General features: G+C 28.7%; 1 protein-coding gene across 1 annotated transcript; it reads right to left on the bottom strand.

Annotated features, from left to right (window-relative positions):
• Positions 1-35: 35 nt before the first annotated feature.
• Positions 36-12,991, bottom strand: LOC129915617 (serine protease easter-like). Its single transcript, XM_055995237.1, has 4 exons — positions 12,772-12,991; positions 1,144-1,313; positions 890-1,079; positions 36-820 (listed from the first exon to the last, which is right to left on the bottom strand). Exons 1-4 carry the CDS (start codon positions 12,839-12,841, stop codon positions 93-95), a joined length of 1,158 nt encoding a protein of 385 aa, XP_055851212.1. The 5' UTR covers positions 12,842-12,991; the 3' UTR covers positions 36-92.
• Between the last annotated feature and the right edge of the window lie 1,999 nt (positions 12,992-14,990).

Below are 14,990 nucleotides of genomic sequence, written 5' to 3'. Positions count from 1 at the left end.
GCTTCTGTAAGTGCAGAAACAAAGTTCTATAAAGATTTGTTTTACTTTAAACCTTTCTGTTATTTTATTCTCAAAGTACATAATAAATACAACTACGGCTCCATATGCTCCAGAATCCAATCAATATAAGCACCAACTCTCGTATAGACCCCTGGCCAACCTTCAAATCCACACGGAGTCGGGCCGAAGGAAACCACTCCAGCAATAAACTGGTGCTGGATACCTTTATTTGATGTATCAAATCCAATAAGTGGTCCACCCGAATCACCTTCACACGAGTCTATACCCTTCTCACCACCAGCACATATTTGTGAATTTCGTATATTATAAGCAGGTGAAGTATAAACACTCTGGCACTTACTCAATGATAAAACCGAAACATGGGCTTGTAATTTAACTTTACTTCGCGTTGCGTTCTGTGTACTTCCCCAACCGGAAACCTGCATTAATTGACCATCGAAAGTTGCTTGCCTAAGATGATCTGCAATCGGCAAGCAAATTGGCTTTATGAAGTCGCTATATTTTATGCTACGTGATAAACGTAACAACGCAATATCGTTGGGTTGAGTTGGTGATAAAGATACATATTTTTCGTGAGGTATTGCTTTCTCGATTGTTACATCAACATGAGGATCAGCACAGATCTCAGCGCCAAGATTGTATTTTTGACAATCAGGATTTGTTGTAGTGTTCCATTCGCCTAAACGAACTCGAGTTGGTTTCCATAAATCCGGTAAACCGATAATACAATGAGCTGCTGTCAAAACGTAACGATCATTGATTAAACTTCCACCACAATGATGTTCGTTGGTTATTCCACCTTCATGAATTTTAAAAAAAATGTAAAATAGAGATCAAAAGTAAGTGTGGTAAATTGAAAATAAGTTACCTTTATTATATTCAATTAAGACCATGGATGGGTGTTCTCTTATTTCCGTAACGTTGCCACCATAGATTCGATTTCCAATCTGACTAACACAGGAACTGGGTTCAGGAAGTGATTCTCTTATTTTTTTTGTTTCCCTTGTATTAAATATTGACCATATTTGAACATCAATTTTATCCTCTAAACAACATACCTCAAATAAAAATTCAATGTTTAAAACTTGTATTTTGGTTCAATCTGTTAATGTGTCGCCTTACGAAAACTTTTCCATTAGTAAAACTACATTGACTATTTTTAAGAAAATCTCTGTCTGCAACTGGTAGTGGTTTCTGCATCATCATGTTAAGCAAATATATGCATTGATCCAGATGAATGCAAATTCCTTTTTCCATATCAGGTGTAGTACATGGTACCTTAGTAATATTTTCTAGGAATGGAATGGGTTTATAAAAAATATACTGTACTAATTATAATAGGTATACCTAATTAAACATAATTTCTAATAAAAAAGTTAATTATTTTTACGGTTGGGCTACGCTTATTCTTTGCATTAGGCCCAACTATAATAGGCATATGCGCGCATGGGCTTATGTCAAAAACGAACGAACTGCTTCGTCCTGTTTCTGAAAACATGAAGAGTAGCCATAGGCATAATGAACATACGCGCTCATAGCCTTCTGTCACAATTTACATTTTGTTTCCATAATTTTTTGTAAAAAAAAAAACGAGTTGAACTAGACAAAATTATTCCATCCCCCTTGCATCCATGTTGTTTACATTTGATTCTGAGAAATTTACTCATGTCGTGCGGTTCAGAGCGCACGGCATATGCTTAACGAAAGTTAAATTCGACAACTCACTCATGCCATTTTGACATAAGCCCATGCGCGCATATGCCTATAATAATTGGGCCTATAGATTTAACCTTGGAACTAACAATTTTGACACAATAACCCCTAATAATTAAAATACCCAAAACGGCATATTTCGAAACCATTTCATTTAAGATTTTTACAATTTTAGCAACTTGGCACCAATCGTCTCTGAGATGATTGACTTCCAGACCAGGATTGTAAAAATATCAATTGAGAAAAAAAATTATTGCAAATAAAAAAAATGTATTAAACAAAATTAGTATGCAACTGAAAAATATTTGCATTAAAAGAAAAAAATATTAATTGCAAGTACAAAATTTTGCATTAAAAATTGCAAAAGAAAAATATTTGCATTGCAAGTAAAATTTTTGTTGCAAATAAAAATATTTTGCATCAAAAAAATTTTTTATTGTACCTAAATAAAAAAAAAAACTGTGCATAGAAAAAAAAATCAATGCAAAATTTGTGCATTAAATATTTTTTTAAATATTCGATATTTGTCGAATTTCTTACAATTTGTTCAATATTATAGTTGAAATAGCTAATGTATGCAAAATTGAATTGAATTTTTTTTTCAAAAATGCAAAATATTTGTATTTGCAATAAAAAATTTATTTTCAATAAAAATATTTTTTCAATTGCAATATTTTTTTTAATGCAAATTTTTTTTATTTGCAATGCCTAATATTTTTTTCAATGCAAAATTTTTTTTATTTGCAATACATTTTTTTTATTTGTAATGAAAAACAAATGCATTAAAAAAATGATTTTATACAATAGACCCAGACCAACGACTAAGGGAAAGAAGGAAGCAATATGCAAAAAAAATCATGTGTGCAATTCACACGTGGTTGAAGTGAAATCTTAAAAATCATTTTAAAAAAATCGAAAAAATATAACTTTTTTTTATTCCATCACTTTTCTAATATGACAACCTACAATAAATTTTATACCATCTGAAAGCTTATTGTTTCAACACCTACAAAAAGAGCTAGAACTTTAGTTTTCATAAAAAAAGCAAAACAATCAATCTTTTTTCTCTTCTAACGCCATTTAATCCATTTTTTTAAAAAGACAACCTATAATAAATTTTATATCATTATTATTTCATCTTTTATATGATGCTTCAATCATATTTCTACCATGCCTACAAAAAAAGTTAGAATTTTTTAAAGCCAACCATGACGAAATTTCAAACTGAGATTTCGGTACTTCCTCTACTGCTGGCTGGTCATCGGCAAAAAAATCTCCACAGGTGTGTTTAGGTATTTTTCAAGTTTTTCAATTAAAGATTATATAACTTGTAGAGCACGTACCGTTATGTGTGATATATTAAATGGAAGGTAATATTATCAGCATGCGTATTAATTTGTTATGTGTTCCAGATCAAAAGATTTTACGTATTAAGAAAAAGAACATGTTTTCACCGTTATCTCAGAAATTTGAATATGAAATTAATTGAAATTTTGCACAATCATAATTTATTAAATTACCTATCTACTGTATAAATTTCATTCATCTATTTAATAAAATAAATAAAGGAATGATCAATTGAATTTTAGTGTCGCTTTTTCGTTTCATCTTGTTTCAAATCACTACGATACTAAAGAAGTTTTCACTTCAAAAAAAGTGAAATGAAACCCTCAGTTGCATACATTATACGAAAAAAGATATAAAAGGATATACAATTTTAGAGTGTACTTTTGGTGTTTGGCTATACAAGTGTTTCAGACAATATAAAATATACATGTTGCACTATTACAAGACTGATGTAGCTAAAAAAAAATGTCTTACTTAATCAGCGAAAAAGTGATTATTTACAAACTGTTCCAAATTATAAAAAAATAATTTTTTTAACAAGTTCCTTTATAAAAATAATGCAATTAACTATTCAGTAATTATTTACAATTTTAGATAATATAAATATAAAGTTATTGTGTAAAATATGATGTCACCTCAAGCAAAAAAAAATTTGAGTTACAACAATCTTGTAATACTAGTGCGATGTATAAAGGGATATTTTTATTAACTAACTCATTTATTTCAATGCAAAAATTGATAAAAATGGGTAATTTTTGACAATTACACGATACTTACATTACGTTGTTATTCATTTATTAAGGAAAAACAAGTTTTGGGGTAGGTATATCTTGAATATCTTGATTTTGATAAAAACGGATTACACTGGCTTACAAGGGTTTTGTTGTCGAAACAAAAATATACTTTTCTGAAGGTTTTCGGTGTGGTGAACTCGAATCCGAAGACAAAAAAAACTTATCAGCTCCTGTTTTTGAGATATTACCGTTAGAAAATGCAAAATAACGTTTTTTTTTGAGTACTTCGGACCAATTGTTTTATATAAAGAAAATTGTTTGAGTATATTTAGAAACGGTTTCTATAAGAACTGTTTTCCATCTTTCAATATTTGTTTAAATCTTTTCAATATCTTTTGTACTGCCCGCATTTTCAAACGGTAATATTTCAAAAACTGGAGCTGATTAATTTTTTTTGACTTCGGATTCGAGTTCAACACACCGAAAACCTTTAGAAAAGTATATTTTTGTTTCGGCAACAAAAAAAAAGTTTATTATTAGTATTGCTGAGAGCTGACCCCTACAGAAACAAAGCCTTATTTTTATTTTTCGATTGGTTTTATTCATTATATTTACAAATTAACTAATTCTGAAATCCAATGGAACAGCCTTGTACATATATAACTTATTAATGGTAGGTGCTTTCGAAAAGTAGTTCAGTGGTTCTCTACGAAATCACATTAAGTTTTTTTGGTCAAAAGTCGATTTTACTCTTAAAATAATTGGGCATTGTAAAATATTTCAATATGATTCATTTCTGAAAATTGACCTACATATTTATTCTTTTGTGTTTGTAATATTTTAAAAATAAGCAGTGTAAACGAGGCCGAAAAAATATTTTAAAATGTTTGGTTCTTATCTGAAAGGATTTTCTTTTTTCATTTATTTATTAACACTGATAATAATAAGAAGTTGAAAATTTTATGCAATTATTGAGTGCCAGTGTTAAATAAATTAACATATTGTCCACGTACACTGTGGCGTATACGTGCAAAAATCGGTTTTACCTTCCTTAAATATAAGTTTTCTTTGTTGCTTTAGATATAAAATAATAAAGTTTATGAATCTAGAAGCTCCAGTTTTCGATATAAGTTTTTATCTGAAGTTGTATGAAAAATTAAAAAAAAACTTCCGATTGGAATATGTTGAAAATTAAAGGTGTTAGATTTAAATTCAAAGTGAATTTAAGAAAAAACCTTCCACTTAAGAAACCGGAGTATTATGCTTTAAAAAAACTGATAAAATGCCATACCATTCAGAAAAAATTAAATGCTATTTTGTAAAGAACCTCAAATTCTACAGTTTTTTGGTGAATTTTTACTGATTGAAAATGGTTTATTATTTTGAAAATTTTTCTTTTTATTGAAATTTAAAAAAAAAGTAGGTATGCAAGTTGAACTTAGAACGAAAGATAATCCAATTTGGATTCAACAAAACAGGGTTGTACAATGTACATTGTGAAAGTGCATTTTACTTTTGTGTAAATCGATGGTCTAATCGACCTAATCACGCGCTATTATAGCCCGATCATCCTAGACAAAATTTCACTATTTATCAAAGTTAATTTAAGTACAAAATTTTTTGATGCAGTAAGGTTCCTTTGATAGAGGAGAATATTAAACCACAGGTTAGGATCTTTAATTTCTCGCAGTTATTATCTCTACAGGTCTTGTATTTAGTTTGTGAATCGAAAATTAAAATTTTCGAGGCTAAACTTTCGTTAAACGCTTCCTAGAAACCTAGTGCAAGTGCAAGCATTAATGTAAACATTTCGTTTAAATTTCAATAAGGCCACATGAAATTCAATTAGAAGCACAAGAAATAAAAGCCATTAAATGACTTCCTTTAAATGGCTTTGCCCAGGGGCGTACACACCATTGGGGCAAGTGGGGCGGTGCCCCGGGGCCCCAAACACGCCAGGACCCTGTAAGGAGACAATGCAGAGAAAGCAATTGATTATAAAAGTATCGAAGTATCGGACACAAGAGAGACAAATTATATATTTCAGTGAATTGGTAGCCAGCCACAAAATATTTCATCTACAAAAAAATATATAACTCAGGAGTCCCAAAAAACTAAATTGCTTTTTTTTAATATGTGAGCCGTTAAACATATTTATAAAAAAAAAAACATTACATTAAATTTCAAATAAACCGCAGTTAAACAGTTTTGCCTTTTTATACAAATATTACACAAAATAGATGTGTTATAGTTACAACATTTTAATATTTGATCGAAATAAATTGTTGAATTGTTGTTTTTGATTGAAAATAATACAAAATATGTATGATTTATATCACTTTCAAATATAACGACTTATATTTTGTATCTCTGTATAACAAAATAAAATGCACGACTGGGTCGCACGAACTTGCTCTTAGAGTTGAAGTTGCTTAAATTTTTAAGACTTTTTATATAGAAACTTGGGAAATGTAGGTACATAAAAACAAAAAACAAAAAAAAAATAAAATTCATTTTTCAAAAAAATAAAACAATATCTGAAATCAAATCGCCCCACAAAACAAGTATGCAGTTTTATTTGATATATTAGGGTGCATTTTTAGAAAAAAAATTTTCAAAATCGTTAGAGCCGTTTTTTAAAAAACTAATTTTTTGAAAAAAAAGTTTAAAAATAAAATTGGTATGCCATTTTGTAGAAATAACTAATCAACATCCAAAAACTTAATTTCAAAAAAATTCAATGTCCCGTTTTCGAAAATTTGATTTTTCAAAAAAAAATTTTCAAAATTTTTTTAAAAATCCAAAAATTATTTTTTTCAAAATTTTATTTTTGGCTTATATTTAAATAATATAAATGCTTTTGTATAAAAAATTTCGTTGAAATACAATAAGTAGTTTTGCAGAAAATCCGATTTGAAAAAAGCGGTCCTATGGCAGGTACCGTTAATAACGATTTTCAAAAAAAAATTTTTTCTTCAAAAGATAGATCTTGTTTAAAAACTAGCATTTGAATTTTTTTAACAAAATCGTTGGAGCCGTTTTCGTGAAATTAAACTTTTCCGAAATTTTTGTATGACAGGTACCGTTATTTTTGGTCCAAAAAAATTAATTCCAAAAACCCCTCTGTAAAGTCTCCAAAAACTGCTATATAGCAAGTTTGGAGTCAATCGGTTCATCTGTTTAGGCTCTAGTTCCTTATACAGACAGACAGACAGACAGACGGACTTCCGGGACCCACTTTTTTGGCATTGTCTAGCATCGTAATGTCATGGAAAAATGTTATCTCAACTTTTTTTTTTTGTACGAATGCATAACTTGATATATAGTACCTATATCGCAAGTAAAAATTAAAATGTAATACGAAACATCAAAATGTAATCAAAATTATTGAAATGTAAGAAAATTTGAATGAAAAACTAATTCCTTTGCACCTAAATTATAACTCTTTCTGGTTATGAATTAATATTAAATACTCTTCTTCTTTTTTTTAGTACAAGAAAATCAAATTTTAATGAAACTATATTCAAAACGTAAAGAAAAATGAAAGCCATTTCAAAAGAGAAATAAACCTGAAAAAGTACCTATATAAAACTATTTTGGTTCAGAAAAATGCAATTGTTTACCTTTTTTCTGATAAAAAATAAAAAATCTGAATTTGCAAAATTTTTAAAACTCTTTGGGTTTTTTAGAAGTAAAATATATGAACTACTGAACAAATTTGATAGGCAATAAGATTTCACTTCACATAGTTTGTAAAAAGAAAATTAAAAGAGATAATAATATCACCATTATTATATTAATGATGAATAATCACTTTCAGAAATGTTTTGTTTCATTTTAAAGAAGTAAGAAAGAAATACATAAATGTTCTTAAAATAACAAAAAAGAAAAAGAAAGAAATATCATTAAAATAATCTGAATTTTAAATTTAGGAAAACCTCGTTGATTTTAATTATACAAAAGTACTTGCGCTAGTAGTAAAAGATGGTTTATAATACAAAATTTCAAACATTAAAGAATATTATAATTTGACACAAAATTTCAAAACGAATTGATTTTCAAAAAAAAAAAAAACAAAAAACAATTGGAAATTATGCAATTTGAAGTTGCAAAAAAAAAAAAGAATTTTAAACTTTTTATTTTTCAAATTCACATTGCCGTTAAAGACATTTTTTTATTTTTGTGCACTATGGCGTATGAGTATCATTTTTTTTTGTCACATGATTTGGGGAGAGTATAATATGTCCTTGTAGCTGCATTGGTTGGGTATTGGTTGCATCAGGTATAAGTTAAGTTTCCTTAACTACAAAAACTTTTGCTTAACCTTTCTTGTGAAGTCGAGAAATGCACTTGACCTATTTAAAAACAATTCTATTTCTTTATCAAATAAAATGCACGACTGGGGCCGCACGTACTTGCTCTTGCAGTTCAAAGCACTTTTATGTTAGCTTACTTGTAGATTATAATAGCTGCCTCTATATACCTACAGTTTTAAGAAATTTGGTTGATGTAGGGGAAGAGCCGGCATGGAGGCCAAATGTTAGTTAAATAAATTTTTTTTTATTTGACTTGACTTTTTTGAGAAAAACTAAAAATGCAGTTTTACTGCAATTACTTTGAATATTACGTGTGCAAAATTTCATCAAAATCATTAGAGCCATTTTTGAGAAAATTGCAATAACTCCATAATGATGTACGGGAAGAGCCGACATCCGCGATTTAAAAAAATGTAAAGACCATATTTCCACTATCCGTATTTTTTGAGAAAAACTAAAAACGCAGTTATGTTAGAACTATATACAGCATTACGTGTGTTAAATTTAATCAAAATCGTTAGAGCCGTTTCCGAGAAAATTGCAATAGCTCGAAAATTTTGTATGGGAGGTATACGTTCTAAGCAAGATATTAAAAAACAAAAAAAAACCAACCTTGGAAATTACGAAAAAAACATCCATACCAAATTTCAAGAAAATCCATCTACCCGTTTAGGCTGTAGCTACTTGTACAGATGGACGCACCGACGCACAGACGCACAGACGCACAGACCGACGGACGTCATGACGAAACCCACTTTTTTGGACTTCTCCATCATCGTAATGTTAGTTTTGATTAAAACCTCGAATTTTTTTTTTGACACGAAACCAATACTTGCCCTATAGAGCAAGTAAAAAGAAATTCAATTTCAGGCGCATGCGCGAAAAGCTTTTAGTTTTATATGTTTGCCTTAGAGAAGTTAAGGGTTATCTATTTATATTTGTAGAAGCCCTTTAATCACAAGCAAAACATTGAAAAAAGCATTTAGTTTTATGAGTTTGCCTAAGCGAAGTTAGGTTCGCTCATTTTATTTGTAGAAGCCCTGTGAAAGTGAGTACAAGCTAAATTTTGTAAACTGTCAGACAAACACATGAGAATAAGAAATATTTGGATAAGCGCGATTATTTTAATTAAGTATTTTCCGGACTTACCGCGACAATTAAACTTTAAATCATATAAAAATATGACACGGCTCGACGTTTCGATAAGGTTGCACTTATCGTGGTCACGAGATGACAGTGAACTAAGACGTTCACGGGTTTTTATTGCAGGAATCGTTCAATGGGTTATAAAAGGAGATAAAACCGCGGAGTGCTATTAAATGAGAGGGTGGAAACTGAATATAGGGGTGCAAAAGCCCCCTTTTTGGTTTTTTCAATATACCTCGTAAGCCAAGCAAAATTTTGATATATTGCACATTAAACTTTTTGTACAGAATTAAATTTCCTATTGAAATAATGTTTTTTAAAAATTGAAAAAAAAAAATTCCATACCAAAATAGTCGAAACAATCATAAAAAAAATATCAAAAAAATCGATTTTTTGAGTTTTTTTGCTTTTTTAGAGATAGACATAAACATTGCTCCACAGAAAAAATTAACCGAAGTATGGCCATTTTAATCTATCTTTTTTTTCGCATTTTTAGTTTTACTCAAGTAAAACAGAAACGTTTGAGAGGAAAGTACGATAACTTAAGCACCAAGAACTGATAATGAGATTTTGTAGAGGGGTTAAATACAATCATTGTTTACTATGGGAGGGGGGGTCAATGTCCCCCCGTTTTGGCGGGAGGGGCAATTTTCTAAAAAAAATACTTCAAATAAAAAAAAATTATTAAAAAACAACGGCAACACTTACAGTTTTGATTGATACTTTTTTCAAAAGCTAGAATATTAAACTTAATATTTATTTTAAAATGAAGTTATTTTAATTATTTTGTTTATTATTAAAATTTTGTGAGCACAGCATTTTGAAAGAAATTTAATTTTCTTTTTTTCTGTGGAGCAATGTTTATGTTTATCTCAACCCAAAAAAAATGTACGACTAAAAAAGCAAAAAAACTCAAAAAATCGATTTTTTTGATATTTTTTTTATGATTGTTTCGACTATTTTGGTATGGGTATTTTTTTTTTAATTTTTAAAAAACATTATTTCAATAGGAAATTTAATTCTCTACAAAAAGTTTTATGTGCAATATATCAAAATTTTGCTTGATTTACGAGGTATATTGAAAAAACCAAAAAAGGGGCTTTTGCACCCCTATCTTCAGTTTCCACCCTCTCATTTAATAGCACTCCGCGGTTTTATCTCCTTTTATAACCCATTGAACGATTCCTGCAATAAAAACCCGTGAACTACTTAGTTCCTTTCTAAACTACATAATCAATAGCCTACAGAGCCTCTAAATAAAATTAAAAGCCTGTATTAGTAATACACATTTTCAAATTTTGAATGTTTCTTGTTTCTATAAGATAAGGCATTAAACACATGTTTTAAGTATCTCCAATCAACTTGCATATGACTCTTCTAAAACCTATGAAGCTTCTCAGGTGGGCCAAATGGGCTTCTCTATGGTCGTATACAAGCAATATTTCTAAAATCGAAACAGCTTCGTTAGACCTTTGTGGAAGTAAAATTGTTAGTTGGGGTATCCCCGAAAATGACCCCTGACCCCTAGGTAGTACGGAATTCAGTCGAAAATAATCGATTTTTCAGTGTTCAGTATTAAACAATTCATTAAAATAACTTGATTTATAAATTAAAATAAAGTGTGGAGTTCTGGCTTTTAAAAATGGTATCATTCATAGCTGTAAGTGTTGCCGTTGTTTTTTAATAATTTTTTAATTTAAATATTTTTTTTTGAAAATTGCTCCTCCCACCTAAATGGAGGAGGGGGGGGGGGGAGACAGATCATCCCTTCTATAGAAAAAAATTATTGTATTGAACTCCTCTTCAAAAAACCGTTATCAATTCTGGGCCCCTAAGTTATCGTACTGTGGTTTTAACTGCATCAAAAAATTTTGTACTTAAATTAACTTTGATAAAATTTCTAGATTGGTCGGGCTAATTAGCTATAGGGTCAATGTGGGTAAATGTAAACAGGGGTAAATGAGAACATGGCTCATAACAAGCTTCAGTTAAATCTCTTTGATGCATACATAAGTACAAATCGCGGATGTATGTATCTTTTAACTTATACGTCAAACTCATTGCTGTCAAGATAGAATTCATTCAACGAGCGTATTTTCCGTTAAAGAAAATTTTTTAAAGTGTCAAACAAGTCGTAAGTCTTTCAGAAAAATTAAATATTTTTGCAGATTCAATTAAGTCAGTATAATTTGCATATACTTTTTAGTTTTTAATTTTGATGTAGATTCTATGTGAAACAAACAAATTTTAAAATACAGGACATTTATGTCGATTTGCATGTGTTTACATTTAGGTACCCCAGAATATTTTTCATATTGGGTAAATGTAAACAACGTTTTCTGGGGGTAAATATAAACATATATTTTTGCTGAAATTATTGGTTTTAATAAAAATAAAGTATTTTTAGTCAATTACTATTGGTAAAGTGCCGCGGAGTCACATTTTAAAGTACCAACACCATCATTTTCAGTGTATGATGTTGCTAAATCGGTCTTTGATTTAAAAAAAAAAAAAAATGACGTTCAGAGCTGCTCAGGATGCATATTGGGTGCCTATATAAAGAATCAAAGGAAGAAAACAAAAACTTTTATTGGAATTTGAAAAAGTTTTTGTCAAATACCTTCTGGAACGTTTTTCAAGTCGTTATCCAAATGATAAAGGAGAAATTCTAAATTTTAAACTACCGTTTACATGTACCCTGAATTTGTAAAAAAAACACAAACATGGTGGAGTATTTGTAAATGACATGTCATATTTGACAGTTATTTAAACAATTTGGGAAATATTTGTTCATATTTATAGAGAAGAATTGCCATCATTTCATATTTGCATTTGAAGATACCATTCAAGTTGTTCCTTTAAAACATATTAAAATCTAAAATCAAAAGAAAAAAAAGACATGAAATTGTTTACATTTACCCACATTGGCCCTACTCACATTTAGATGTGTTGGCTACATCATGCAGTTAGTATTTGCTTTTTTTCTCTCTTTCAGCTTGTTAACCCTACAAGAGAACAAACTTCTCAAGTCAAGTTTCTAATCAATATATTCTCTGTGTTAATATTACTAAGTAAACAAAACATACACATACACAATTTTATAGTTTCTAGTAGAAAGTGTTTCTATACCTGACAGTCTGTCTACCTGTTTCAGTAAGCAAGCTGGGTTTTCTTAGTGATAACTATTGAATCTTGTTATCTCTTACCTCATCTTTTTGTACGAAAATAAAACTGTCACTTTGCAATTTATAAATTTCCCATGAATTTATTGGGTTGCGGTTGTTTACATGTGAATTAAACAATATGACTTGTACTCTGCTGTCTGCTAATATGTAATTATAAATAAAAATAGAATTTATTCATACGTCACAATTCTTCTGATTCAAATCGAAAAACCGGGATTTAACATATTTATGTAGAATTTTTTATAAGAGTTCAAAATGTCATCACAAAAGATTTATTTAAATTCAAAACATTGGTTTTTTTTAACTTACGTCCAATGGTCAATGATATCAAACTGATAAGTAAGACTAGGGTGATCCCAATGAGAGATAAGTTTATCATCGTATACAATTTCGGCACTGGTCAGTGTTTAATAATAGATAACAATTCAAAATTCCAATTTCAGCTTAAGAACGTCGATGATAGGTACATAGAGATAATTTTAAGAAAACGAATGTGCGCTTAGTTTAACAAACGGAATAAAACTAATTAAAGTTAATCTCTTGCTTTGGTTAAATGTTATACTGCGACAAACAGATAGACCATCTCTAACATTCTAGCATCGCTGGGTAACAGAGTTACCGTAGTTTAAATTTTAAAATAATCCAAAAAGCTCACAAAAATGAGTACATATTGTTTTGAAATATGAAAGCAAAAGAGATACTAGAAATTCATAATTTAATTAAAATAATTGCGTAGAATTTAGCTGATTTAAATTATTATTTTGAAAAAAAAGGAAGCGCCTCATATACCTTTAAACAATAACTTTTATACCGCTGAAAAAAAAACTTAAAAAAGAATTGTACTAACCAAGGCCAAATAAAAAGCTAAATTCAAGCTTAAAAAACAGATTATAAGTCTGTCTTTTACTTGCGATGTACATATACTTATATACATGGTTTCACATAATTCTGTCAGTCTGCCTTTTTTTTTACATCGAATTTTATTAAAATCCTTACCTAGTGCAATTATTCAAAATATTTGTATAGGAGGTACACTTTCTAAAGAAGATATTACAAAACAATAAAAATCAACCTTAGAAATTACGAAAAAAAAAACATCTGTACCAAATACCAATTTCCTTCTTTAAAAATTTGAAGAAAAGTTTTGATTAAAACCTCGATTTTTTTTACTTGAAATTAATACTTGCTCTTTCGAACAAGTACAAATATTTTGTAATTAATGGCATACCTATTTTATTTGGAGGTCAAAACCATTTAAAAGGGATTTTTTGTTATTTAACTTATTTCTTAAGGTTTTTCTTCAATTTCTTATAAAATTAAATTAAAAGTATTTTATGGATTTTTAAAAAGCTTTAAATATTGTAAAAAAAATAACTATAAGAAGAAGTACGCGTGACGTACGTCTTGCATATTAATTTTTAGAAACATTTAAGGCTGAAAACTTATACAAAATATAAAATATAATATCATTAATTATTCATGTTATTGAGATATAATAAAATTTACATAAAACTGACTTGCTGTCATTCCCAAGTTATCATTATCGGGGCGTTACTGCATAATTTAAAGTGATAACACTATAACAGAACTTATTTCATAGAAATATAAACCATAGTTACAATAGTGAAATACGGTAACCCCTTAACTGAAAAGTTTTAAAAATAATATGTATTGTATATCAATAATGCATAATACAGTCAAACCTGGATAAATGTTATGATTTATGAATATTAATTATTATGTATTTAAAATTCATTGATAATTATGAATTGAAAATTTGGTTTTTTTTATTAAAACAATAATTGTGTTGAAATAGTGATGGACCTTTTTCTTTCAAATTGTTAATACACAATCAGCCTTATTTATTAGATTTCGCTAAACAGCTCTAAACGGCTGAATAGTTAAACAATACATAAAGTTTTATGTAGCTTCTATGCAACGTTACATAAATTTCTATTTATTAAACATTTTCTTAGAAATTATAATTATGCTAGGTTTGTGTCAAAATAAGTACTAAAAATTGAAAATTAGTATTTTTTATAACGACAAACAACTCCATCTGTCGATAAATTAACTACATTTCGTTTGAAAATAAACAAAACAAAAAAAAAAAATAAAACTAAAAAAAAAAAACAAACAAAAGCAAAAGTTCTCGTACGATGTCATAATTAAGGAAGAATACCTCTAAAACAGAACGCGATTCCTGGTTTTGTTTTTAGTTGATTAGAACAATAAAAAAAATAAACATTAATAATTTCTGTGAAAAGAAAACAAAATGCATACAAAGCCCTCGTAAGAAATATGAGGAAAACATTTCCAAAAACACACAATTTGTAATTCATTATTTATCTAAAAACACACAATTTCTTATTTATTATTTAATTTATTATTTATTATTATTCATTGCAATTTTATCACTTTTGTTTATAAAATAAAAAGAGAAAGATGCGAAAGAATTTCGTCAATAAAAAAATATACAAATCATTGCTGTGTTTTATTTTTCTGACAATAATTTGATGTTTAAATGA

The sequence above is a fragment of the Episyrphus balteatus genome, chromosome 3 (assembly GCF_945859705.1).
Source record: "Episyrphus balteatus chromosome 3, idEpiBalt1.1, whole genome shotgun sequence".
Lineage (NCBI taxonomy): Eukaryota > Metazoa > Arthropoda > Insecta > Diptera > Syrphidae > Episyrphus > Episyrphus balteatus.
The sequence above is the reverse complement of the archived record's forward strand: the minus strand, read 5'-3'. Positions and strand labels throughout refer to the sequence as shown.